The 26,896-nt window shown below is 35.0% G+C and overlaps 1 protein-coding gene across 4 annotated transcripts in view; it reads right to left on the bottom strand.

Annotated features, from left to right (window-relative positions):
* Positions 1 to 26,896, bottom strand: part of PPEF1 (protein phosphatase with EF-hand domain 1) — a 156,366-nt gene that overhangs the window by 73,628 nt on the left and 55,842 nt on the right. For all 4 annotated transcript variants that reach the window (XM_031958915.1, XM_031958914.1, XM_031958913.1 and 1 more), the window contains exons 6-8: positions 17,548 to 17,711; positions 14,582 to 14,696; positions 9,101 to 9,147 (exon numbers count right to left, since the gene is read on the bottom strand). In XM_031958915.1, the coding sequence (XP_031814775.1) occupies positions 9,101 to 9,147; positions 14,582 to 14,696; positions 17,548 to 17,711 (326 nt within the window). The remainder of the gene's footprint in view (positions 1 to 9,100; positions 9,148 to 14,581; positions 14,697 to 17,547; positions 17,712 to 26,896) is intronic.

The following is a 26,896-nucleotide window of genomic DNA, read 5'->3' on the forward strand; positions in this document are numbered from 1 at the left end:
TTGCTATTGCCCAGGATAACTTAATGTGGGCAGTTCTGTTACAACTTCGTCCCCTAGCAACTTTGCATACTTCTCAGCCACTTAGGCAATTGTACAAAAGATTAAGCATTGTCACTCGATCTCTTTCCTCAGAGCCAGTACAAGGCCCTAATGTTTTTACTGATGCTACCAAAGATCGCAGGACCACAATATATAGGGAAGACACTCAAGAGACATATGTCCTTGACACCCCCTATGATTCTACACAGAAAAATGCCATGCCATGGTATAAAGAGGCTATTAATATCATCACAGATAGCCTTTATGCCTGTCAAGCCATCCAACAGTTACCACATGCATATATAAATGATAGGCACTCTACCATCCAGATCTTCTTCATCAGGCTCAAGAAGCTTTAAATAGCAGAGCCACACCTCTTTTTATAATGCATGTTAGGTCTCATACTGATGGCACTGGTCCCATATTTGAGGGCACTAAGGTAGCTGATGCCCTCCTTTATTCTTTGTGTGGCCTGATCTATGATTCCTCTGCCCAAAAGGCACATGCTTCATTTCATTTATTTGCCCACTCATTGCAGAGGCTGTAAAGGCATTTCTAAAGCAGATGCTACAGCTGTTGTTTATCGTTGTACTACTTGTGCTCCTTTTCGTCCTGCTCCTCGAAATATTGCAACAAATCCTCGTGGTGAGTTTCCCAATGCTCTATGGCCAATGGATGTGACACATGTTAAAAGGCAGTGCATCCATGTAACTATGGATACACACTCTCAATTTCTTTATGGCTTCACTCCAATCTGGAGAAGCAGTCAAGCATATGATCAACCATCTTTCTATTGTAGAAATCTGTCATGCATTTAAGACATTTAAGTCATGCATTAAGTAATGGATTAGAATATACATCTTCTGCCTTTAGGTCTTTTTGCATTGAATTTGACTTTGCCCATTCCACTGGCATTTCTTATAATCCTACTAGCCAAGTCATTACTGGATAGACTCTTCATACCCCCAAGAAGTTCCCATTCAAACAAGAAAAGGGAATTTTGGGATATACACAAGATGTGGCAATACATACATGTGATTGCTTGCAATTTTAAAATTCTTTTGATTTTATATTTTTAAATTCTTAGGATTTTACCTTAGCAATGCACTTCTGACATAAACAGAAAGTACAACTAACTGACAGATTGACTAACAAAGACAAGAACTTTCTTTCCACAGTGATTTGGAAAGGACTAGATAGCACCTGGAAAGGCCCAAGTTGGGTCAGGGTTTGGGGATCCAGGTACATTCTTTTCATTCTAGATGCAGATCCAATAGGTGGATCCCCACCAGAAACATTCATGACCTGGGGTCCAAGAAGAGAAGGACCAGACAACAGCCCAGAGGGACCAGCCAGATGTTAGCAACCCTTCAGATGCTGATGGCAGCAATGTCCCTCCTGACTGTGACATCAAGAGACAGTAGATACAGCTCCAGTGTAGCAGCTGAAATGGACTGTCTTGGGTAATGTGTTAATCAGACTGTTAAATGAACAATGAGCTTGTGAGCTTCTCCCATGGCTATTTGCCATATAGTGGCCTGGGGAGAGGATTTGCTCTGTGTTTTCTATTTATGGACTATGCCTCTAAATTAGTGGGTGAAAAACCAACACGCCCATCTGCCAAGGTTACTGAGGTGATGTTACAGGACATGACTTTGCTACAGGACATGACACCTTTATCTGTGTTTTCTTTCAAAAGATGTATACAAGTGTAATTGGAATTGTAACAAGCGTAATTAGAATTGTGACAAGTGTAATTAGAATTGTGACAAATGTAACTAGAATTGTGACACCCTCTCTCATTGATATCCTACCTTAATGACATCCTGATATATACAAATGTAACTACACAATTGTGATATCCCACTACAGTAAAATCCTATCTCACTGACATCCTGGCTGTTTAGTATCTTATCTCCTTGAGCATGACACTATTGAGTGGGTTGAACATCATGTTACCCATGTTTGGTGATGGCAACAGTTGAGTCTAGTTCTCACTGTCATGATTTTGTTTATTGGTCTGTTGCATCCTACCTCCTTGAACATGATACTCAGTGATCTCATTGATCAAGAGAACTATAGCTGATGCTAAGGAGCTTGACGGGATGAGTGGTTCCCACTTTAAAAGAGAGGGGAATTTTAAGAGTCCATTAGAGAGGTCAGGCAAGTGCAGTTAGGATATAACACAGGCCTATGGCCTGGAGATCCCTGGACATCCCTGGACATGATTGGCCTGTGACCTCATGAACCCGATATATGCTCAGTGGGGGAGGAGCCCGACCCTTTTCACCTGGAGCTCTGCCAAGGAGAAGGAGCTAAAAGAGTGCAGGAGGTCTTAGAGTAGGATGTAAACCACATGAATAAAGCTCTTAAGCTTGCCTGCATAAACTCTCGGATGCTCTGTTGTGCTTAAACTGCAGCCATATGAGATAGCAGGCAGAAGATTTCTGAAGAGGTAAGCTTGATATTAATATTTACCAGAGATTTTTCTGATGCCCTGGGAATTAGGAGAGACTGGCAATAGCAAATGCAATTATAGCATGTTGCAACCCTCATCAAGAGACTTAATTCTTCTTCACTTTATGCCATAAGAGTTATCATCTGCATATCTGAGATTATTGATATTTCTCTTGGCAACCTTAATTCCAACTTCTGATTCATCCAGTCTGTCTTTTCTCATGATTTGCTCTGCATATAAATTAAATAAATAAGGTTGACAATATACAACCTTGTCCCACTTTTTTTCTAATGTTAATGTTTAATTCTTGGCTTGCATACAGGTTCCTCAGAAAAAAGATGATATGATACTCCCCAATTCTTTAAGGACTTGTCACATTTCATTGTAATCTACATACTCAAAGGCTTAGTGTGTACTAAAGTTTAACAGTACTCCTTTGCTTTCTCCTTAATTCAGTGAATGTTGGCAATTCTTTCTCTAGTTGCTCTCCCTCTTTGAAAACCAGCTTGCTCTTCTGGTAAGTCTCCATTTACATATTGCTGAAGTTTAGTTTGCAGAATCTTAAGCATAACCTTGCTGTCATGTGAAATGTGCGCAATTGTTCTGTAATTTGAACATTCCTTGGCATTACCTTTCTTTAAAATTGGGACATAAATTAATCATTTCCAATCCATTGGCCAAATTTTTTAGCATACAACAAATGCTGCAAAGTGCTGCCAAGAGTGCAGCACTTTAACAGCATCATCTTTTAGGATTTTAAATAGCTCTACTGGAATTCCATTACCTCCAATAAATATCCTTATTGTTAGCAAGGCTTTGTAAGGCCCATTTGACATCATTCTCCAAGATGTCTCTAGATTAGTAATCATGCTATCATGGGTACTAATAGTTATTAGTTATCCTTGATGATATCCTACATCTTTTTTGTATAGTTCTTGTATATTCATGCCCCCTCTTAATCTCTTCTGCTTCTATTAAATTCCTATATTTTTGTCTATCATACCCATTTTTGCATGAAAGTTTCCTTTAATGTTTTTAATTTTCTTAAATAGATCTATCTTTCCTATTCTATTGAAATCTTCCATTTATTTCTATTGCTCATTAAAGAAAATTTTATCTCTCAACTATTCTCTGGAATTTTACATTCAACTGAGTTTATCTTTCCCTTTCTCCTTTCCTTTTCCCTTTCTCCTTTCCTTTTCCCTTTCCTTCTTTCCTCAGCTATTTTTAAAGCTTCATTAGACAGTCATTTTGCTTCCTTGTTCTTTTTTTTTCTTTGACATGTTTTTTGTTATTACCTTCTACACAATATCGTGAACCTCACTTCATAATTCTTCAGGTATTCTATCTACCAAATCTAATCCCTTAAATCTAGTCATCATTTCTACTTCATATTCACAATTCATATTAATTATTTAGATCATACCTATACAGTCTTTTGGTTTTCTCTACTTTCTTCAATTTAAGTCTGAATTTTACATTAAAGACTTTTTTGCAATAAGAAGTTCATGATCTGAGCCACAGTCAGTTCCAGGATGGGTTTTCCAGGAAGGAAAATTCTGAGATTAGTATTCCTTTAAAGTTACTTTTTCTCTAATGAAGTCTTTTGAAGAATTTAAGAAAATCATAAATTAAGGAACAACAATCCAAGTTTTAATTCATTCAAGAAAATCAACAGATCAAATTAGATTCCTGACAATTCTAAAAATGTGTGCTTATTATTAGTATTGACAACAATAATTCACAATTCTATAGTCTTCTTTACTTGTCAAAGTGTTTATGTCATAGATGTCCTGAAATTTAGGAAGGAATCATAAGACTATCTAATGCAACCCTCTCCTTGTATTATATTATACTATATATATATATATATATATATATATATATATATATATATATATATATATATAAACCTATTGTTTTTTATATCACTTTATTTCTAAATATTCTCCATTCCTGTATCCTTACATAGCAAACTTTTCTTTAGAACAAACACCTTAGAAACAAAAAACAGTTTAGCCAAATCAACTTAACCCATCAAAAATGTTTAGCAGCATTTGCAACTTTCCATATCCATATCCTTGTATTGCTTTTTCTGACTACTTCGTGAATATTTTCCTGTGTGATTTCTCTATAAAATAATCTTTTTGGCAAGCATATGTTTGGCCTTCAAACAGTGTGGTAAGTCCAATGGAGTTGTGCTCTCTGCAGAAGGATTGGAATGCTTGGCCGTTTAATTGGAAAAAGGACATTAGTGTCTGATATCTTATCTTGTCAGGTGATCTTCAGAATCTTCTGTTATTTGGATGCAATGTTAAGTTGTCTTGATCAAGAGCTGTTCATCTTTCAGGTCTACTGGATTTTGTGTTGTCTATAAGAGTGTAAACATTTCATGCACTGATGGTGAGTAGAATCAACTTTTCTGAAGTTTTTGTAAATTTTTTAGTGCTTCAACCCCAGGACGGGATTCCCACCTGCCTCAGTAATCAGGTCAGGGTTGGATAAGCAGATGGGACAAGCTCACACAAGGTAGTCAGAAAAAGTGATACAAGGACACTCTCAAGGTCTCTCAAGAATTTTAGAATTGATTATATGATATGGGCAACACTGACACAGAACCAACCACTCAGCATGGCATGCCCTCATCAGAGAAAATGCTGTGCTCTATGAACAAAGCAGAATTGAATTAGCTCAAAAGAATTGTAAGATTCTCAAGTTAGAGTGCACCCCAAATGTTCATAGGGACTATTCGTGTCTGACTCTGGCAGAATACTCCAAGGTCATACTGGTCTGATCAACTATGGTCAGAAAACTCTAATTCTATTCTTACATAGTGATGTCATTTTGAGAACAAAGGACAATAACCAACCATCCAACATCCATATTCACCTGTCTTTCTTATAGAGGAAGTGAGGGGCATTTAATCATTCAGAGACAAGTTAATATTTCTTTTATAAAATTAGATGATAAATAATTTGGCACATATACTTTGAGCACTGATGCTGTTTCTTTATGGCACCTATAAATATAATGATACCTTTATATTATATAAAAATAAAAATTATTCTTTATCTCTTGACATTGTTAATTTTAATTTTTTTCTTTCTTTGATAGAATGATTGCAACTTTTATATTTTTGGAATTACCTGTTCATAGTAAATTTTATTCCAGTCCATAATTTTTATTTGTATATGCCTTTATTTTTAGATGTGTTTTTGCATGCAACAAATAATAATGAATTTTTTTCTTATCTATTTTGTCTTTTGTTTTATTTGCTATTTAATCCATTTAAATTTAAAGTTATTATTGTTGGATTTGTGTTTTCCTCTCCTTTTTTTTATTGATTTATCATTCCCTTTCTTTTTTAAGGTGTATTTTCCCCTAATAATTTTAAATATATTGTGGTACTTCCCAACACTCTTGTTTATCTGCCCTATTTTAAATTCCTTGAATTTACTTAAAATTTTCAACATCTCTTTCATTCATGCAACCATTCATTCAATCATTCAATAACTTAAATGCTTCCTCCACATTCTTATTTCCCTTTTCTTGATTAGATAAATATATAGTTCAAAATCATCCTCCTCTCCATCTCTTAGTTTATAGAATATTTTTGATGTCCTTTTCTAATTTTTCAGTTATTTTATTCACCAATTTCCATTTCCTTCTGTTCTATATTGATTTCTGTTCTCTCACTTATGCCACACCCTTACTTATTCTTTCTTTATTCTTCCTTGTTTCATCATAGTAGGTAAAGCTTCAGTTGCAATAAATTTCTATTTCTTACTCTACTCTACCCTTAATTATTATGCTCATTCCATTCACACTGCCCCCTTGTGTATTTATTTATATTTTATGTATTTATTATCTCACTTTAATTTACTTTGGTTTTAGAAGGGCTTTTGTCTGTTGTCTTAATTCTAAGAAATGAATTTCATTCAGGATGTAACTTCAGTTCCTTTATTTTTTGGAATATCCTGTTCTATTCTTTCTTTGATTTTAAATACCTTTGAAATATTCTTGAGTTTATTCAAATTGATGATATATTATAGCTAAAATTCTTTTTTTGATTGCTTTAAAAATGTTGATTAGCATTAATATTGTAAAAGTTAACCACCACAGCTTGGAATTTCAAAGATGAAGATTTCCTCTAGCAGCAGTCAATAGGTTGAACTAATCAGTAATTTGTTCTTTATAATAAAAAATATTCTGGGCAGTTGTATCGTTTTATTTGGTATGGTATGATAGTCATGGGGTTTTTCATGGATATTTATATCTCTTATATCCATACATCCTATCTTGATATTTTGTTGTGGCTTATATAAAATTCACATTCTTTTAAAGTTACTACTGTCTTTTGCTTTTATCCTGCCAAAATTTATTTCTGTATTTTTTCACTTCAAATCTCTTTCAGAACTTTTAACCCATTCTAGAGTTTCTTGCTGCTATTTCTGATTTCTGGGGAATTCATAGAATTTTCTTTTTCATAGGGATTTTTTTTTGTTCTTTTTTTTTTTCAGAATATAAAACTTGTACAGTGTCTTTTGGCCTTAAATTTTTTAAACCTGTTTTTCTTTCTACTTTCATTGGTTTATCTTCCTTGGATTCTTGGACATTTTTCCTTTCATCTCAGGTATCATATATCTCTTCTCCTCCCAAACAAAAATTATATTTCCTTTCCTTCAGCTGTTAACTCCCCTTTCCTTACAGAGATTGTATCCCTTTCCTTCAGGTGTTTCAGTAGAATCAGGGCTTCCCATATCTCCTAGAGTATGGTTCAAAGATACCCCTGCTTTGAGGGAATGGACAGAAATATCTATAACCAATCTCTGAAACATAAGATTTGCTTGTCCTGGCTATACTTGGAATGTATTATGGGATAATATATAAAATTTTTATCTAGAACACTGTTTCTGTCTTTGAATCTTATGGATTCAATTTTATTCACTCTATTTAACATGTATTTCCATTTTTTGAGGTTTTGGGGGTTTTGTTTGTTTTGGTTTTGTTTCTGTTGTTTAGGTTGGAGAGGTTGTGGAAAGCAACATTGTGCTAATCATATAACTTCATCCTCCAACTTTACAAATGAGAAAATTTTTTCATCACTGATGTTAGAAACACAACAATCTTTATTTTCCATATAGCAATATTTAACAATTACTGAGTGAAATATATTGATTGATCATCAGTGATAGTTACTTATCACTGCTAGCCTCTTGATATATCAGAATTGTGAATGGATTCAACTCTGTAATTTAGCCTATTCCTTGTAGAACTTCAAAAACATGTGGAACGCTATTCAGGAGAATAGTGCCACCAATCCAGAGGTGAAGTGAAGGACAGGAAATAAAAACTTTGGCAAAAATTATAGTAATTAATTCTATGCTCATCTCTGAATTTTTCATCTATGTTCAGTCCTACTCGTGTATAATATTCACATTTGCAATTGCCATCTCACAAGAGATTGTTCCCTACAAACAGCCTCACTGTGTCACTGAAGGAGGAATAATCATGGCAGATTATATTTTTAGTTCTTTTGTTTTATCTTAAGGAAAATTGCTAAACTGAAAGATAGTAAATCATGGCAGGGAGCAAACCATTTGAAACTCATTGTAAGACATTTCTTATATTTGGGAGCTTAGTTGTACAGTAAAATATATGACTCAAAAGCTAATTTGGTATAATAATGATGAATATCAACATAATCATTAGAAACTTTTTTATTCAGAGCCTATTGATGTGTGGATGTTAAACAAGGTGCTATCCAGAATAAATTAATTTGACATAGACCCCATCTTCTAGGAGTTTATGTTTTCAGGGGTTTTATATGAGCTTTCAGAAGATTTAGAACCACAAAATAACCTACAGATCATCTTGTCTCTCATTTTACAGATGAAGAAGGTAAAGTCCAAAGAATTAAGTGATTTGGTCAAACAACAATAAGTAGTCCAGCCAAAATTTACCCAGACTTTTCTAACTCCAAATTCCAAAACTTACTGCTTGTAAGATATAGCTGTGTTCTCATATATAATAATGATAGCACTTATACGGAATTTGAAACTTACACAACTCTTTACAATACAGATATTATCTTACTTGAACCTCATAATAAGATAGGTGCTGTTATTGTCCCCAGTTTTTATTGTTCCAGTCATATTCTACTCTTTGTGACCCCATTTGAGGTGTTCCTGACAAAGATGTTTTACCATTTCCTTCTCCAGCTCATTTTACAGATGAGGAAACTGAGGCAAACAGGATTAAGTGACTTGCCCAGGCCCACCCAACTAATAAATGTCTATGGCCATATTTGAACTCAGGAAGAGTCTTCCCAATTGCAGGCCCAGCCCTCTGCACTATGCTACCTAGCTACAATAAACTAGTACTGAGACAGAGATTAAGTGAATTGTCGAGAGTCACATAGCTAGTAAATATGAGGTGGGAGCTGACCCCCCTTTTGATTTTGTCACATGGTCTATCTACCACATTTTACTACTTGTAAGGCACAGCTGTATTCTTAGACATTCTTAACAAAATGAATGTTCCAACCTGTCCTAATTCTGACTCCCAAAAAGAATACAAATATTCAATAAAACTGTTACTTGCCTTATAGAAGATTAAAAAAAGGTCATCAAGTTTCCCATGTATATCACCTAGAAAGCAAAGTTAAAATCATTATTTAGTATTATTCCATAGAAATACATAGTATTTATTATATCACACAATTATATGAACTAATTAAGGACCATTGTTTAATTATCTTCAGTTTATGAGTCCTCTGTTGGTACTTTAGATTTGTTGCTTTCCATATCTATGTTTCCAAAGCCAGTTGCTAGCTGTTTTAGAATTTGAGAGCCTATGTGGTATGGGATAAAGGGATGGGGTAAGGGAAGGAGAAAGAGTAGCTTTAAGTCAGATGGTCTGGGAAAATTTTTGTCTCAGATATTTACTAGCTCTGATCATTAATAAATCATTCAATCTCTCAAAGCTCTGGTTATTTGTTTCTGAATGAAGATAATACTTGTGTGATCTATCTTACTGGATTATTATCGTTATATGAGGAAAGTGTTTTATAAATGTGACACTATTATTATTATTATTATGTATTCTTTCCTTATGTTTGTCCCTTATTTATAAAAGTCACCAAGAAACTGCTTATGACCACAAAAATTCTCTCTGACATACTTAAACACTGCCAGTGCTAAGAATTTTCTTTTCCTTCTTCCTTTTTCTTCAATTCAATTCAATTAACATTTATTAATCACTTTATGACCCATAAGCATTTAGGCTTTTTCATTTACCACTTTATTCTTCTAACAATTTCACAATTTTCTGTAGAAAATTCCAAAATTATATGTCCTAGAATTATCTCTATCTGCTCCCTTAAAGATAATTAATCTAGAGGATGTGATTTCCAGGTTCATGTTAAACTTCTAATGCTTATTCATTATAGGAAGGAACCAGTGCCCCAAGCTTTATTCCCTTCCCATCAATTACAAGCTCCACAATGAATACACAAAAAAGCCCATTTATTCAAGTAAATAGCAAAACAGAAATCAGAGAAGGTATACAGAAGAGAATATATATACCAGATCACACATAAGGGGAATTTCCCCCAAAGTCTTCAGTATAGCAAACTAGGGATAGGGACAGGATGGAGACTGCCAATTCCTCTTATGTTTCCTTCTTCCTTTCATTAACCTGAAGTAGGATTGACTTCTTCCTATTTATCTCTTGAAACTGGAAGCCAGAAGAGGCTGAAATGACTACAGAGAAGGAAGAAACTAGAGTTCTCTCCCATTCCTAACATAATTGGTTTTAGTTTTAGTTTTTTCATTTTAAAAAATCTGTTAAAAAAAGAAATCTGTATCCTCAGCACATAGTACAATGTATTAATCTAATTAATAACTGCTCACTTTGTTGAATTAAATTGCAGGATGTTAGCCCTGGAAATGCTGTCTGAAGTCAATTCTCTACCTCTAGATTTCTCTTTTGGTTACTACAACTAGTCTATTTGCCCAGACCCCACGTGATAATCCTATGACATGGTAACTGCTTTTGTCATCTCCCAATATGTTTTCATCTTTTTATATCCTTTAGAATCACACCTTTATCTCCAGCTCTCTCACTCTTATTGACCCTAGATGTCAGGTAGCTCAGATGTGAATTGTCTGTCCAAAATCATGCATTGCCTCAGAAGTTGAGATAGAATTTTCTTTCTACTTTGTCCTATAGCCAAGATGGCCAATAACTTCCAAGACAAGTAGCCAGTCAGTAAACATTTATTAAATGCCTAGTATACTCCAGGCACTGTGCTAGGTTATAGAAATACAATAATCCCTGTCCTCAAGGAGTTCAAAATCAAATAGAGGAAACCTCAAATTAAAAAAAAAAAAAAAATGCGTGCATGTGCATGCACATGTGTGTTGTAAACAGGCTATCTTCAAGAAAAAAGAAAATATTTAAATTAGGAGAGCGCTAGAATTAAGAAGGGTTAGGAAATGATGGCTGTAGGAGAAGTGATTTTAGTTAATACTTGAAGAAAATCAGGGAAATCAATTGGGAAAATGAAAAGAAAGACCATTCTAGACCAGGGGAGCAATCAGAGAAAATGTCCAAAGATAGAATGTCTTGTTTGTGGAACAGTAAAGAAGCCACTATCACTGGTGGGAAATAAAGTATAAGAAGACTGGAAAGTTGTGTGTAGGAGAAAGAGAGGATGGATACATTATCAAGACCTTTAAACACCAAACACTTTGTATTTGACCTTGGGAGTGATGCGGAGCCCCTGGAATTTGTTAAGTAGTAGAGAAAATGGTCCAATCTGTATGTTAGGAAAATCACTTTGGGAGATGAATGAAGGCTGGATTGGAGTAAGAAGAGACATCCGGAGGCAGACCCATTAGCAGATTTACAGCAGTAATATAAGCATAAATAGATAAGGTCTTGTACCAAAGGAAGTAGCAGTAGCAGAGGGAAAGGAAGGACATTTTGGGAAAACTGTTGCAAAGATGAAATCAACAGTGCTTGGTAACACATTGGATATAGGGAGTGAGGGATAGTAAGAAGTCAAAGAAGTCAAACCCAGGTTTGAGGCCTGAATGATTGGAAGAATGGTGTTGTCTTCTATACTCCTAGGGAAATTAGGAAGAACAATAAGAAGTGTTTAGAGCAAAAATTATTAAGTTTAGTTTTGGAAATGTTTGAGATATCTAAAAAAGCAATTAGAGATGTGAGACTAGAAATCAGGAGAACTGCACTCTAATCCTATCACTATTACCAATTAGCTTTATTGGCTTGGTAAGCCACTTAACTTTAAAAGACCTTAGTTTTCTCACTGTAAAATGAAAAAAAAAAAAAATGGAGCAGATGAGAAGCCACATGGTACAATGGTTTTGAAGTCTCAGAAATCTGTTTAAATCTATCATCACTGATAATCTTATTAGTTAAGGAATCGGACTAGATGGGATCTATCTCTACAGCTAAGCAGCATCATGCATAGACTACTAGATTTGGAATCAAAAGAATCTGAGAGCTTTGCAAAACTTAACAAAAGTTACTGTTGTTGTTTTATGTAGTCCTACACTGCATTCTAAAATCTTCCAGCTTATTTATTTCTACTCAGATTGATTTACTCAAAGAGAAAAACAAGAGAGAAGTAGCTACAGATTCAGTTTAGAGAATTAAAGAAACCTGATCTTGTAGACATCCTTATCTGTTTGCTTGGTCCTTGTCTCAAACCATAAAGATAAGTTTACAAGGGAGAAGTAGCTACAGATTGGGCTTAAAGAAACCTTCTGATCTTCTAGACATCCTTATCTGTTTGTCTGGTCCTTGTCTCAAACCAAAATAAAGATAAGTTTATATTTGGCCTAGTGCACTTGGCACCCTAAGATAAATCAGAATAGTACATAAACTAAATTTCTGTTATATTGCTGACCTAGAGATCGCTCTTTTCCTACCCCTACCCTGAGCTATCCAACTACCTACTACTAGCACCATACTTATCTTAGCATACTCCATTCATCATCCTGATCACAGGGGGTCTCACATACGAGTGATTTCAAAAAGGCCTTGAATGAACCGAATAGGTTTTTAATCTAATTAAGATAATTGATTTCGACTCAATAAATCATGGTTCTACCCCATGAATACCTTATGCTCCCTATCAACCTAAACCTAATTGTAGCCTTTCTATTAGCCCTCACAGGGGTTTTAATCTACCGATCACACTTAATATCAACTCTTCTATGTCTAGAAGGAATAATTTTGTCCCTGTTCATCCTCATAACACTCCTAATTACCCACTTCCATATATTCTCAATATCTATAACCTCATTAATTCTACTAGTCTTCTCAGCTTGTGAAACAGGAGTAGGTCTCGCATTATTAGTAAAAATCTCAACAACCCATGGTAATGACTACATCCAAAATTTAAACATGGAAATACAGCCTGATTAGTTATATAAGTCAACAGCACTGGAGATGATGATGAACTGTGAGGTAACAATACAATCAAGGCAATGAATGAACTGCTTATCCTTGTTCATCAAATATCTGAGTCACCCATGTTCCACCTCACACATCTCAGAGTACAAATTATTAAATTGAGACCTTGTGACCAATAACAGACACTAGAAATGAAAATGGTCTAATTTGATCATGAAATTGTCTTTCTAATCATCAGAATAAGAAGAATTTTGTTTTTAAAAAGAGAGAGAGAAAGAAAGAAAAAAGGAAGGAAAGAAGGGAGGAAGGAAGGAAGGAAGGAAGGAAGGAAGGAAGGAAAGGAGGAAGGGAGGAGAGAGGGAAGGAGGGAGGGAGGGAGGGAGGAAGGGAGGGAGGGAGGGAGGAAGGAAGGAGGGAAGGAAGGGAGGAGAGAGAGAAAGAGGGAGGGAGGGAGGGAGAGAAAGAGGGAGGGAGGAAGGAGGGAGGGAGGAGGAAGGAAGAAAGGAAGGAAGGAAGGAAGGAAGGAAGGAAGGAAGGAAGGAAGGAAGGAAGGAAGGAAGGAAGGAAGGAAGGAAGGAAGGAAGGAAGGAAGGGAAGGAGGGAGGGAGGAAGGGAGGGAAGGATAACCATCATTATTTTGTAACTTGAAAACTCAGTAATTACTGGGACTGCTATTCCACACTAGTCATTCTATGACAATTGCATACTTTGCACCAATTATGAACATCTGGAAGTAACATTCTATCAGGCTTGCCTATACTGTAGCAAAATCTCATATCTTATTATTTATTTAGTGCCAGAAGGAACAAATTTCAAAAATGTCCCTGCTCTTTCTAAAAGCTAAAGACCAGCTAGGAAATATTATTCCAGCAGCAAAGACTGAGAATATTTTCATGTCTAAAACCACTTTTATGACCTTCCTTCAACTGCATAATCAATAGAAAAAATCTGATTGTTTAGTCAATAAACAAATATTTAACTAAATACCTGCTATGTGCCAGGAACTGTGATAAGTGGGGAAATTACAAATATAAACATGGAGAAAACAATACACAAAAGGAATCTGAAAGGAATGACAGTAGAGGGAAGTAGGAATGGCGGAGTCTCTATCCAAAGGAAGGATTGGGAAAGGAAGATAGGAAAAGAAGAGAAGCCTAATCTGGGAGTCCTCTTTAAATGGAAGCTTTAGGAGGAGTTCCTTGCTCTATCCTTCAGCTCTTCGGTCAGAATAACAGAAATTACTAAAGTTACTAAGGTTTCAGTAACAAATCTGATAGGATTTTGAAGAATACAAATTTCCTGAAGACCAGGTTACTGCGAGCTCAGTGAAATCTAGTTCCAAGAAGTGAAGCTGAGTGGAAAATGACAAGTATTAGAAAGATGAATTCTGAGGGAAAATGGAATGAACTGATAGGGCTAGGAAGAAGGAAAGAAGATATATAAGTGGTTTTTTGTTTTAGAAAATTGTATGCCTTGAGAAAATACTGAAAATCCCTTATCTGTTACATGGTCATTTCCTACATACAACAGGGGGGGAAAATGGAAACAAGAATTTTCCTCATGGATAATTCAATAGTTTTATTTTCCCCCTTAATATAGGTCAACTTTTACCTTTTAAGGCTCAGAGTTTAACCTTACCACAGATTGTTAATTCCTTGGATACAGTGGATGATATGTGAATGATATTTGGCATCTGTTGCAAGATCTTCTTGGCTTCTAGTAATACTTCTAGAACATAGCGAGCATGCAGTATCTATAAGGAAAAAAATCAAGGTCATCATTGTATTGAAACCTATAGTTATATTATGTAGACATAGGTTATTCAAGTCTATTTCTAGACTTTCTAGTCATCTCTCAAATTATTTTCAGGCAGATTATCCACTTTTTAGTCTATCCATAAGAAATTTTATAGAATGTGGATTTTATGTAATGGGTGATGAAAGCAGAGTACTAAGGAGACTGGGGGTGTTATGATTCCAAATAATGATTTTTTAATTTGCATTTGTTATTGTGCCTTTTGAGTTTCTATAATCATAGGAAGAAACAATGTTTTTTTCTTGATAGGGAGGTGGCCTAGAAGCCAGGGAAAGCTGGTTCCAAATAATGTTTGATGTATGCTGGCTATGTAACTCTGGAACAATCATTTAACCCTTTGATGTTCTAAACACATGCATTCCACAACACTCCTTTGCAAGGACAAAACAAGATTAATAAATCTTTTGGAAATGTTTTAAGAAAATTTTAAAATTTAATAAAACAGGGGCAACTAGATGGAACAGTGGATAGAGCACCACCCTTGAAGTCAGGAGGACCTGATTTCAAACATGGCTTCAGATACTTAACACTTACTAGCTGTGTGATCTTGGGCAAATGACTTAATACCAATTGCCTCGGCCAAAAAACAATAAGTAGAAATAAAATATATAATAAAACACAGATAATATTACATTACTAAGTCAATATGCAGCCCAAAGGGATCCAGTACAGTGTAGTGGCCCCTGTTTCTATTTGAATTAACATCATTGCTATGATAACAATAATAATAATTAACATTTTTATAATTTTTAATCTGTACCAGGCAATGTGTTAAGTGCTTTACAATTATTATCTCATTTCATGCTCACAATCACCTTGGGAGACAGGTGCTATTATCATTTCCCTTTTACAGATATGTAAACTGAGGCAAATATGAAGTGACTTGCTCAAGATCACTCAGATATCAATGTTTAAAAAATTATCCATGCATATGTTTTGAAAATAAAAAGCTTTAATATAAATATGTAAATAGATAGATAAGTGATTGAAGGCAAAAAAAAAAAAAAAAAAAAAAAAACCCACCTAGATAGTGTCTGAGGCTAAACCTATCTTGGTAAAGGGATTTTCCTTACCTGGGAATTCCCTATGTCAATGAAATCATGGGTCCAGTCTCTTTCCCAATATTTCCTAATACATAGTTGTGTTAAATATCTGCTTATACCTTGCTCATGTACTAACACTGAACGCCTATGCTGATGGTAAGAATGGGACACTGTTAAATAAAGCTGAACCTAGCTGTGCAATGCTGAGCAAGTCACTTAACCCCAATTGCCTCAGCAAAAAAAAAAAGAGAGAGAGAGAGAGAATAAATAAATAAACAAATGAATGAATGAATGAACGAACAAATGAACGGATAGATAGATAGACAGACAGATAAAGCTGAGCTGCCAGAGTCAAAGGAACTACATTCCCAACATCCCCGTGAGGCAAGGAGGTAGATCTAGGAATAATGGCAAGAACACAATGGAAGAAACATAAAGAAAAACTTTCAAATAATTGGGGCTGTCCGTCAACAGAGGGAGTTACCTTCAAAAGGAACTAAATTTTCTGGCACTGAAAGTCTTCAAATGGAAGCTGGATGACTGCTTATCAGAGTGGTCAGAGAGAATTCATGATTCAGGCAGAGGCTATTCTTACTGGGCCTTTGAGGTTCTTTCCAATTCTAGGAGTACATGTTCCCATGAATACATTAGGAAGCTAATTCTTTGAAGGTCATTTTATCTCTCTGCAGAAAATAGTCATGACCTTTATAAGAAGTTGCTTTATATATAGCTTGGAGCTACCATGGAAGGCTTACAAAAGTGAACCAAATAAAAAGTAGGACAATGCCAAACTAGAAGAAAAATCTTTAGTTAAATATTACTGCAAAATTTACTGCAAAAATAATAATCAATCAATTATTAAAAGACAAAAATAGGAAGCAAACAAAAAGGCACTCAGCTATAAATAACTTCTGAGGAAACATTTAAATGGGCTCAATTTTAATCCATAAACTAGGGAAATATATATTAAGAACATGGCACAATGGATATAGATCTCACTGCTGATTCCCTGGGTGACTTTGAGTTAGAACTTTTTAGTACTATTCCCTTGCAACTCGTGTTAAAACTGTTCATTTCAGAAGATTTGCTGTATAAATGGACAGTATTTCCTCTTTTAAGAATTTCCTCCATCAATAAAATCACAGGTTGGGACAAAAGAATACCTGTTAAACAGGGAGTGTTAATCAACCTTACAAGGTTGATACTTCCAGACAACAATCTATAAAATCCTGTCTGTTCTAGACTACCATTATTCTACATGCTTAGAGAATGAGCCAGAAACTAAATCTTTGAAATATGGTGCATTATACAGAAATTAGACTAGCATGGCTGCCATAATCTCAACAGCATAGGAGCTCACCTACCAGTGAGCCAGCATGTCTCAGAAGCTCAAACTGTCTTCAGAAAGTAAGTATTATGCTGTCAGAAAACAAAACTTAAGACAGGAGAACTGGGGTTTCTTTCTCAATTACTAAATAGGTAAGTTCACTTAAATCTTTCTTTTTGACCTTTGGTCAAAATATGAGGGTGGCAATACTTCTACAATTTTGCCTACATGATTTTGAAATGTCCAATTGTTTGGAAGAGTGTTTTTTAAACTATACAATAGAGGCAAGCTATCTCATCATCATAATCTTAACAAGCCTTAGTTTGAAAAGAATAACATTCCTAAAAACATTTTAACACTGTCAAAATGGATGGGATATATATATTTGAATCATTTTTATCTCCAAAATGTCTACTTGCCTGGTTTTCCTTGAAAGCATCAATAAGAAGTACAACATCAGCAAAAGTGAGAGGGAATTTTAGTCGAGGGCCATAATAAGTGTCTGGAACTTCTATCAGACTTATAATAGTTTCTTCGTCTGATTTTCGCTTAGGTTCAGGGTTAAAAATCTTAGGCAGATTATCTGAAAAGGGAAAAAATACTTTTAGAAGGAAAAAAAGGAATTGTCCAAACACAGCACTGTTCTCATATAAAAGTATCATGGTGCTATTTCTGAATCAACTGAAAAACTATAGTCAAATCCTAATAAGACAATTAATCAAGTGCCAACTATGTGCCTGATGTAGAGTTAAATTCTGAGGACAAAGAATGATATAATCTCTGCTCATAATGATTTTATATTTTAATGAAATAACAAATATATTTAAATAATATTCAGTACAAATATAAAATTAAAACATAAAATTATATACAAAGTAGTCAAAATATAAATTAATTTGGGAGGAAAGGCAGTTGGGAAGATCAGGAAAGACTTCATATACCAAATGGTACCTAAGATACACCTTAAAGAAAGAGAATTTATGAGTTAGTAGTAAAGAGGTAGTAAGTGTGCATCCCAGGCACAAGGAGGGGACAACACAAAGGCACCCAGGGAAAACAGAAGGGGAGTGTTCTATGTGAAGAACAGGGAGAAAGTCAATTTGACTGGATTACAAAATGAAGGAGAGAGGAATATCCAGTAAGATTGGTAAAATGGAACCAAATTGTGAAGGACTTGAAAAGTTAAAGAAAAGCTTGTATTTTATCCTAGAAGTGACAGGAAGTCACTATTGTGGTTCAGTAGTGTCTGACTCTTAGCGACCCCATTTGTGGTTTTCTTGGCAACAGCACATTTTACAGACAAGGTAATTGAGGTAAACAGGGTTAACTGACTTGCTCAGGGGTCACTACTGTCTAGTGAGTGTCTGAGGCAACAATTGAACTCAAATCTTCCCAACTACTGGTCCAGGAACTATCTACTGCACCACCTAGATGACCTTAGGAAGGCCCCAGAGTTGTTGAAAAGAGGAGTCACTTAGTCAATATCTGAACTTAAGTGTAGAAGGTCACGGTCAGTGGGGAAACTCTGAGTGAGGTATAAGACCCTTCAGCCCAGAGGGAATTTGCTGACAATGTCTGTTTTGGCTTCCCATCTCCTCTAAGGGCTCTCTGCCTTCCTGAGAAATCAGGGGGTGGTGACAACCTGTGTTGAGACTGAGATAGAGTGATACCAACTGGCAAACTACATATAATAACAAGTTGTTTATATGGTCCCATGTGTGCACAGTGTTGTTTTTGTTACATTATAAAAAGGGGAAAGCCCTTGAAATAAACGGACTCCATTTTTCATCATTCTCAGGAGTCCCGCCTTATCACTTCTCCACTAGGAAGGTATATCTTAATGTGGGGTGGAAGGGCTCTAGAAACCAACAGTACATTTTGTCACCCCAATTTGGAGGCTCTGGAAAGCAGGACCCAACACTTGAGGAAAATTATTTTGGCAGCAGTGAGGGGAATAAACTAGGAATCAGAAGCAGGGAAACCAGTGAAGGGATTGTTGAAATAATCTAAGCAAGAAGCAAAGAGAAATTAAACTAAGATGAGATGTATGAGAGGAAAGAAGAGGTTGCATGTTTTTTGTGGAGATAAAATGGCAAATTTGCCAACTGATATGTGAGGTGAGGTAGATTGAGGAATCACAGAGAATGCCAAGATTATGAACTGGAAACTCTGGAAGGATATTGTTATTGTTACTGTTAATAAAAATAAGAAAGTTGAGAGGGGCAAGTTTAAAGAGAAAGTTGAGTTGTGTTTTAGATGTAGAATTTCAGATAATTCCAGGACATTAAATTCTAAATATCTAATAGGCAATTTTAGTAACTGAAAACTACAACTCAGTAGAGAGATTGGGACAGGATATCTAACTCTGGGAGTCAATACCATGGACGTGATAGTTAAATCCATGGTAGCTGATAAATATAGACAATAAAAGCATTCGGGACAGAATACTGAAGAATGCCCACATCTAAAAGAATACAAGTGTACTGATACCTTCTTTAAAAATTGGAAAGTTTGGAAAAGGGGAAGGTTTGAGGAAAAATATAATAATTTTAGTTTTGACATGTTACATTTGAGATGTTTACAGGACATTTGAAATGTCCAGTAGACAATTGGTACTGCTGGACTGAAACTCCATGGAGAGACTATGATTAGATATGTAGGAATAGAGATGATAATTAGAGCCAAGGGAGCTGACAAGGTTAATGTGACAGAGAAGGGAAGGGAGGGAAGGAAAGGGATGGTTAGACAGCAAAGGAGAAAGAAAAGAGATAAGTCAGACAGGTAAGAAGATCACTAAGAAAAAAATATGTCATACAAACCCTGGAAAGGAGAGTTTTCAGGAGGAGAATGGGCAACAGGGTCAAATGCAGCAGATTAATAATAATAATAATAATTGCTAGTATTTATATAGCACATAGAATATAAGCCAGACACTATGCAAAGTGCTTTACAAATAGAATTTCATCTTGATGGGGGTGAACCCTGAAAGTGTCCAAACTCTCCTCTGAAAGAGGCCCAAAGAGGGGATGACATAAACTATATTTTTGGGGAGCCAGACACTGTATCCCCTTCAGGGAGTTCCCAGATCCTGGAAAAAGCCTGCAAACTCCCAGTTAAGTGATTTTATTTAATTGGAGATCTATGTCTAATAGTCCTCTATTGAGTAGCCCAAACATCTCCCAGGCCCAGGCCAATATGTATCCCATATAATTGAGATTTGTTGATCCATCTCTGCCAAATTCCTAATTAGGAGTTTTGCCCACTAAGAATCTTCCTTCTTGGTGAACAATAAAGATCCCTTTTTGCCACACAGATTTTGGGTTTGCAAATTACTTCGTATTGGACCTGCACCCACCAGAGGGGATTCCCCACCCCAATTCTCGCACTTCTTCACTACCACTAACCTCATCATTTGCATCTTATCAGTCTGATCCCCACAATAATCCTGGAAGAAAGATATTAGAATTATTTCCACTTTCCAGTTGAGAAAATGGAGACAGTTGGAGATTAAATGACTGGTCCAGCATCATAATTACTGAGTATTTGAGGCTTGATTTGAATTCAAATCTTCCTTATTCCAGGCCAAGTGACCCATCCACATTTCCACCTAGCTGATAGAGAAAGAGCAAGAACTGAAAAAGGATAACAAGATGTGACAATTAAGAAACTGTTGGTTACTTGGAGAAAGAGGTTTCAATTACCTGTTAAGATCAGAAGCTCTCTAGGAAAAGATTGAAGTGTGAGTGAGAAAGGAAGTGAAGGCAGAGAACATAGATTACTTTTTCCTCCAGGGAATTTAGCTAAGAACAATAGCTGCTGGCTTGAGGGGATGTTAAGGTCTATTACAGACTTTAAGAAAGAAGGAGGATTTGGCAGATTTGAAAGTGGAAGATAAGTAACCAGTTAATAGAATGAGATTAAAAATTTGAGAGCCTAAAATGACTGAGCATGCTATCTGCTGAATAAAGTGGGTGGGGAAGGATCAAGTAGTTTATGTATATGAGTTGACTTTGGCAAGAAAAAGGGCCTCCTCTTTTGTCAAAGATTAGTCAAAAGTCAATTAGGAAAAAAAAAATATATTGAATCTATTATTGTGATGTTCCATAGTGATGAGGTTAGTGGTAGTTGTAAGGAGGTGCAAGAATCGGGGTGAGGGATCCCCTTCTGGACAGAGGTACAGGTTCTATAGAAAAGAATTTGCAAACCCAAAATCTGTGTGGCAAAAGGCATTTATTGGCACTGAGAAGCCAGCTTGCTAAGAAGACAGACTTCTTAGTGGACAAGGTCCTGTGTAGGACCTTTTGCAAAGATTCAGGGGTTCAGAGTTGTCTTTTATTAGCCATCTGAAGCTTGGGCTTCCATTCAAAATTGAATGAGATTCACTCAATTGTTGACAATGCCCCTGGCTTAGATCTCCAATTGAAAAGAGACTACTAAAATTCTACGTCTAAACTCTTGGGAGTTTGAGCTACTGGAAGTGGTTCTGGACTAATCTTCAACTCAATAGAGGGTGCGACCATATCCCTGGCCTCAATCTCCAACTGAATGAGACTACCCAACTGGGCTCTCTGAAGGTGGGCCTCTTTCAAAGGAGAGTTTGAGACTCAGGAACTTTCCCCCAAAAGGGAGACAAAGCCTCAGGGATCCCCAAAAGTCAAAGGGGACACAATTTGCATCAATAGCATTGCACCAAATCATCTTGTTGATCTGACTAAATTTTAGTTGAATTAGATTGAATTTAGTATAAAATTATGTTAAAATATGGAAGAGGGGATGACATAATTGACTAGATCTAGAATTAGTTATTTGTGTGGGTCTAAAGAGTAATCATTAACATTCTGATGTACATTTGGAAAAATCCTCAATGGAATAACCCAGAAATATTTGCTTGGTGTTGCACTACATAACATTTTTTAAATTGAGGACTTAGATAAAGTTAGATATCAAAGTCAGGGTTCAAACATATCTTGCTTGGCAGGCTAAAACAGTGGGCCAAATTTGTTAAATTGAAATTTGAGAGGAACAAATATGAAGGCTTATACAAGGCTTATACTTGGATTTTAAAAATAAACCTCATAAGTATGAAATGGGGGAGGGATTCCTTTGCAGTTATTCTTCCCAAAAAGATCTAGGGATTTTAGCACATATTGTAAGTTCAATCTGAGTTAATAGTATAATAAACCAACTAAGAAATCCAATGCAATTTTAGGCTTTATTAACAGGAATAGAGGCAGGATAGTCCTTCTGGATTCCACCATTTTCCACATTTGGAGTAGTGAGTTCAGGATAGTTAAGAGGCTTCAGGATCATGCAATGTAAAGGAACTATATATATTTTGCCCTTCACAATCTAGCTGATTACACCTTACTCATTCCTACACCTTGTACAACCCAGCCCTACTGCCCTATATAGGAGAACCAACTGCAGGGAAAATCTTTGCACAAGTTTCTCTGATAAAAATCTCATAAAATGGAAATCAATTTAAATTCAAATTTCTAAGACTAAGAATGATTTCCCAATAGATAAGTAGCCAAAGGTTATGTAAAGGCAGTTTTTAAAAGAACTCCAAACTGTGAATAACCAAATAAAAAAATGCTCTAAATCACTAATAATTAGAGAAATGCAAATTAAAACAATGTTGATGTTCTATATTATACCTGTTGCAATTGCAAAGAAGAAAATAGTAAATGTTGAAGGTATTATTGGAAAATAGGGACACAAGTACATTGTTGGTACAACAATTGGTCGACGTCTGGAAAGAAATTGAAAAGTATACTCTTTGGAAAGTCTGATCTAGCTACAATACATCTGGACTATAATTCCCAAAGAAGTCAAAGAAAGAGGGAATAGATCTCAGGTATAAAAAGCACTGGTTGCAGTTATTTTTTTACTGAAGCCAAGAATTGAAAACTGAGGAGGATGTAATCTTAATGGGAAATGTATCAACAAATTGTAGTGTATGAATATAATGGAATGTTATTATGCCATAAGAAATGATGAAATGGATAATTTAGAGGAAATTGAGAAGACTTTTATGAACTGATACAGAGCAAAGTGAACAGAACTGAGGAAATAATTTATGCAAAAATAATATTATAGAGAAAAATAATTCTGAAAGACTGTAAAATTCTGATCAATGCAATAATAAAAGTGTGAATACAAAAGAATGACAGAGAAGTGAGGAATTTAAGTTCAGAAAGAGACAAGCATTTTCAGACATGGTTAATGTGGAGATTTGTTTTGAAGAACTATATAGATATATATGAAGGGACTTTTTTTTTTTTAATTTATTCAATAGAGGAAAATAGTGGGAGGGACAGATGTATTAATTTTTTTAAATCTTTATTACTAGAGAAAAAAAGAAAAAAGAAGACTTCTTGATGTCCCCAGTTGTGAATATGAGAAATAAATCTCTTGGACTCAGGGTTGAAGTTAAAAGTCTGTTTAATTTATGTTTTTGCAAAAAGCAGGTGTGTGTCCTTGTGAAATCCAAGTTAGGCACACACCCACCTCAGAAGCTGAGAGAACCTTCTTATACTATTCCCTAATGCAAGTCCCTCCTCAGTTCTCCATGGACTAGATACATTGAGGTTTACATGCTTCTCAATCTGCCTTCTTCAAATTACTTCTCGGTATGTTTCCACCATATACATTGCATGACCATTAAAATGAGTCTTAGTTCCTCCTGGGGAGGAGAAGTTAATATTTATATTTGTGAACTAATTGTGCATAAACACGCAAAGCTTAATCTTTATCCTACTTAACTATCTCCTAACCTTGAACAGTACAGAACCACTTCATCATTCCATTGCTACTCTGATTTTATGGAAACACTCTGTTATATCTCTCAATGTTGCACCATCTCCACCCCACCCCCCAGTTTTATTTGTATTATGTCTGAGTCATAGTGACTAGAGAGAGAAAGTCTTAAAATTAAGAATTATATAGGTTCAAAATCCAGTCCTCTGAGATATACTCATGGTTTGACACTGAGCAAGTCTTTATTGTTGTTTCTCCTTCATTCTTGAAAAGGACCATGACATCAGGGAGGTGAAACCATGACATGCAGGTGAATTAGATTTAAGTGAGGGAAGACTGTGTAAGGTCTTCTGCTTTACTTTCTCCTCTGGAACCACTGGTTAGATATAGATCAGGATGGCTAGAGATGGCCCTGGATGCAATGGGGGACCTTGGCCTTTGCAATAGGTCTCAATTTGACTGAGGCCACACCCATTTAGTGATTAAGGCCTAGTCAAAAAAAAAAAAAAATCCAAATAAATAAATGAATAAATCTAGGAGAGGAAGACCTTCTGGTTTTCTAGCCCAAACAGAAATGACTACTATTTGCATTTACTCTGAGTCAATCAGAACTAAACTATGACCACCTACGATTTGGCTTGGGACCAAATGTTGGCCAAACAAGGGGACTCTGAGCAGTTTTGGTTTAAGACTAGATTGACCAATTTGTTAGAAAATTGTAAAATAGATTCTTATTCAGGTGTGTTGATGAAATAAAACAATGTCTTTTCTGAGATTCTGTGATAAGATGTCTGAGCCTCAGTAAAATGATAGTAATAGCTATAATACCTATTATGCAAGTAAAGAATGAAGATCCCCAGGAAATGTATTGATTTGCTTTGCTTGAGTTTATTTATTTTATTTAAATCAATTAATTATTCAATGAGTATCAAATAAACAACTACTATAAGCCAAGCATTGGGCTAGGCACTAGGGATGTAAATCTTTAAAAATAATAATCCTTACTCACAAATAGATTATTTTCTTATAAGGGAGACAACAAATATATATCTATACACACATAATAAATATAATAATAAATACAAATAAAAGTAATTATATACAAGAAAGTTTGGGAAAGGCAACATGAGCTTTGGGAGTATGGCTTGAACAAAGAGGGATTCTTTGTAGTGGTGGTAAATAAGGAACACATTCCAGACATGCAGAATAACCAATGCAAAGGCATAGAAATGGAATAGAAAAAAAGAACAGTTTGGCTTGATTACGGAGTACAGAAGTAAGAATAATGTCTAATGAATCTGGAAAGATAGGTTGGGACAAGTATCTGAAGGGCTATAAAAATTAAACAGAGGCATTTATATTTTATCACAGAAGCAATAGGTAGTTAGTAAAGTTGAGTAGAAAAGTGATATGATCAAATCTGATCTTATGGAAAAATCACTTTGGCAGCTCTGTGGAGGATGGAATGGCAAAGAGACAAATTAGGAAGCTACTGCAACAATCAACAAGAGTTGATGGAGACTTTGACTAGGATAGTAGCTGTATGAGTGGAGAGAAGGAATCAGATGAAAGAGGAATAATAAGAAAGATTTTTAAAAATGATTATCCCCAGTAGTTTCCCTTCTCATTTTAACTACTTTGGATTTGTAAATAAAAATTTAATTTTACATAATCCAAATTTTCCTTTTTATCTTCTCTGATTCTTTGTATCTTTTATTTGATTATGAACTCTTCTATTAGTCATAGATCTGAAAGGTAGTTTCTTCCTTGTTCCTCTAATTTGTTTATAGTATTAACATTTATTTGATATATAGTGCATTATACATTTGAAACTTATCTTGGTGTATGGTGTAAAGTGTTAGTCTAGTCCTAATTTTTGCCAGAATATTGCCACATTTTCCCATAAGTCTTTTATTTTCTCCAAATACTGAGTCTTTATTCCATTAGTTTGGGGACTTTGGATTTATCAATTATTAAGCTACTATATTTGCTTCATTCTGTTATATACCTGTCTATTCTACTGATCAATCTCTTTATTTTTTAATGAATACTAAATAATTTTGATTATTACTGCCACAAAGTATAGTTTAACCTCTGGCATGATTAGATCCCTTGCTTTCCTACTTTGTTCATTATTTCCTTACATTTTTGGCCTTACTTTTCTTCCTGATATATTTTCTTATAATTTTCCTACGTTTATAAAGTATTCTTTTGCTTGTTTAATTGGTATGGCACTGATCAGGTAAATAAACTTAAGTAATTTGGTTATATTTATTATATTGTTTCAACCTATCCATGAACAATTAATATTTCTCCAATTATTGAGCTATGTTTTAATTTTCATAAAATGTTTTATATTTGTATCTATATAATTCCTTTGCATATCTTGAGAGGTATATTCCCAAGTGTTTTTTGCTTTCTATAATTAGTTTAGATGTAACTTCTCCTTCTATATCTTCCTGTTGGATTTCATTAGTAATAAAGAGATTGATCAGAAGAACAGATAGGTATATAACATACTGAAATAAATGCTGATTTGTGTGGAATTATTTTATATTCTGAAGCTTTGCTGACACGATTGTTTTAATTAAATTATTAGTTGATTAGATCTCTAGAGTTCTCTAAGCTTCATATAATATGAACAAAGTGATAGTTTTATTTCTTCTTTGCCTATGCTTATTCCTTCAATTTTTTTCTTATCTTATTGTCAGAGTTAACATTTCTAGAACTAGTGCTTAGCATAAAAGAGTTTTGCATTTTGTTAAAACCTCTTTCTGAATATACTGATATATGATTTTGTGATTGTTATTGATATGGTCAGGTATATTCATACCTTTGTTAAATATTTAACCAACTCAGCATTTCTGGTATAAATCTTATGTGGTCATAATAAGTAATCTTTGGGATATGTTAATGTAGCTTCTTTGCTAACATTTTATTTAAATTTTTTTTGTATCAATATTTGTTAGGGATATAGGTCTCTACTTTTTTCTCTCTGTTCAGGTATAA

Source organism: Sarcophilus harrisii, chromosome 3 (genome assembly GCF_902635505.1).
Source record: "Sarcophilus harrisii chromosome 3, mSarHar1.11, whole genome shotgun sequence".
In the NCBI taxonomy this organism is placed as follows: domain Eukaryota; kingdom Metazoa; phylum Chordata; class Mammalia; order Dasyuromorphia; family Dasyuridae; genus Sarcophilus; species Sarcophilus harrisii.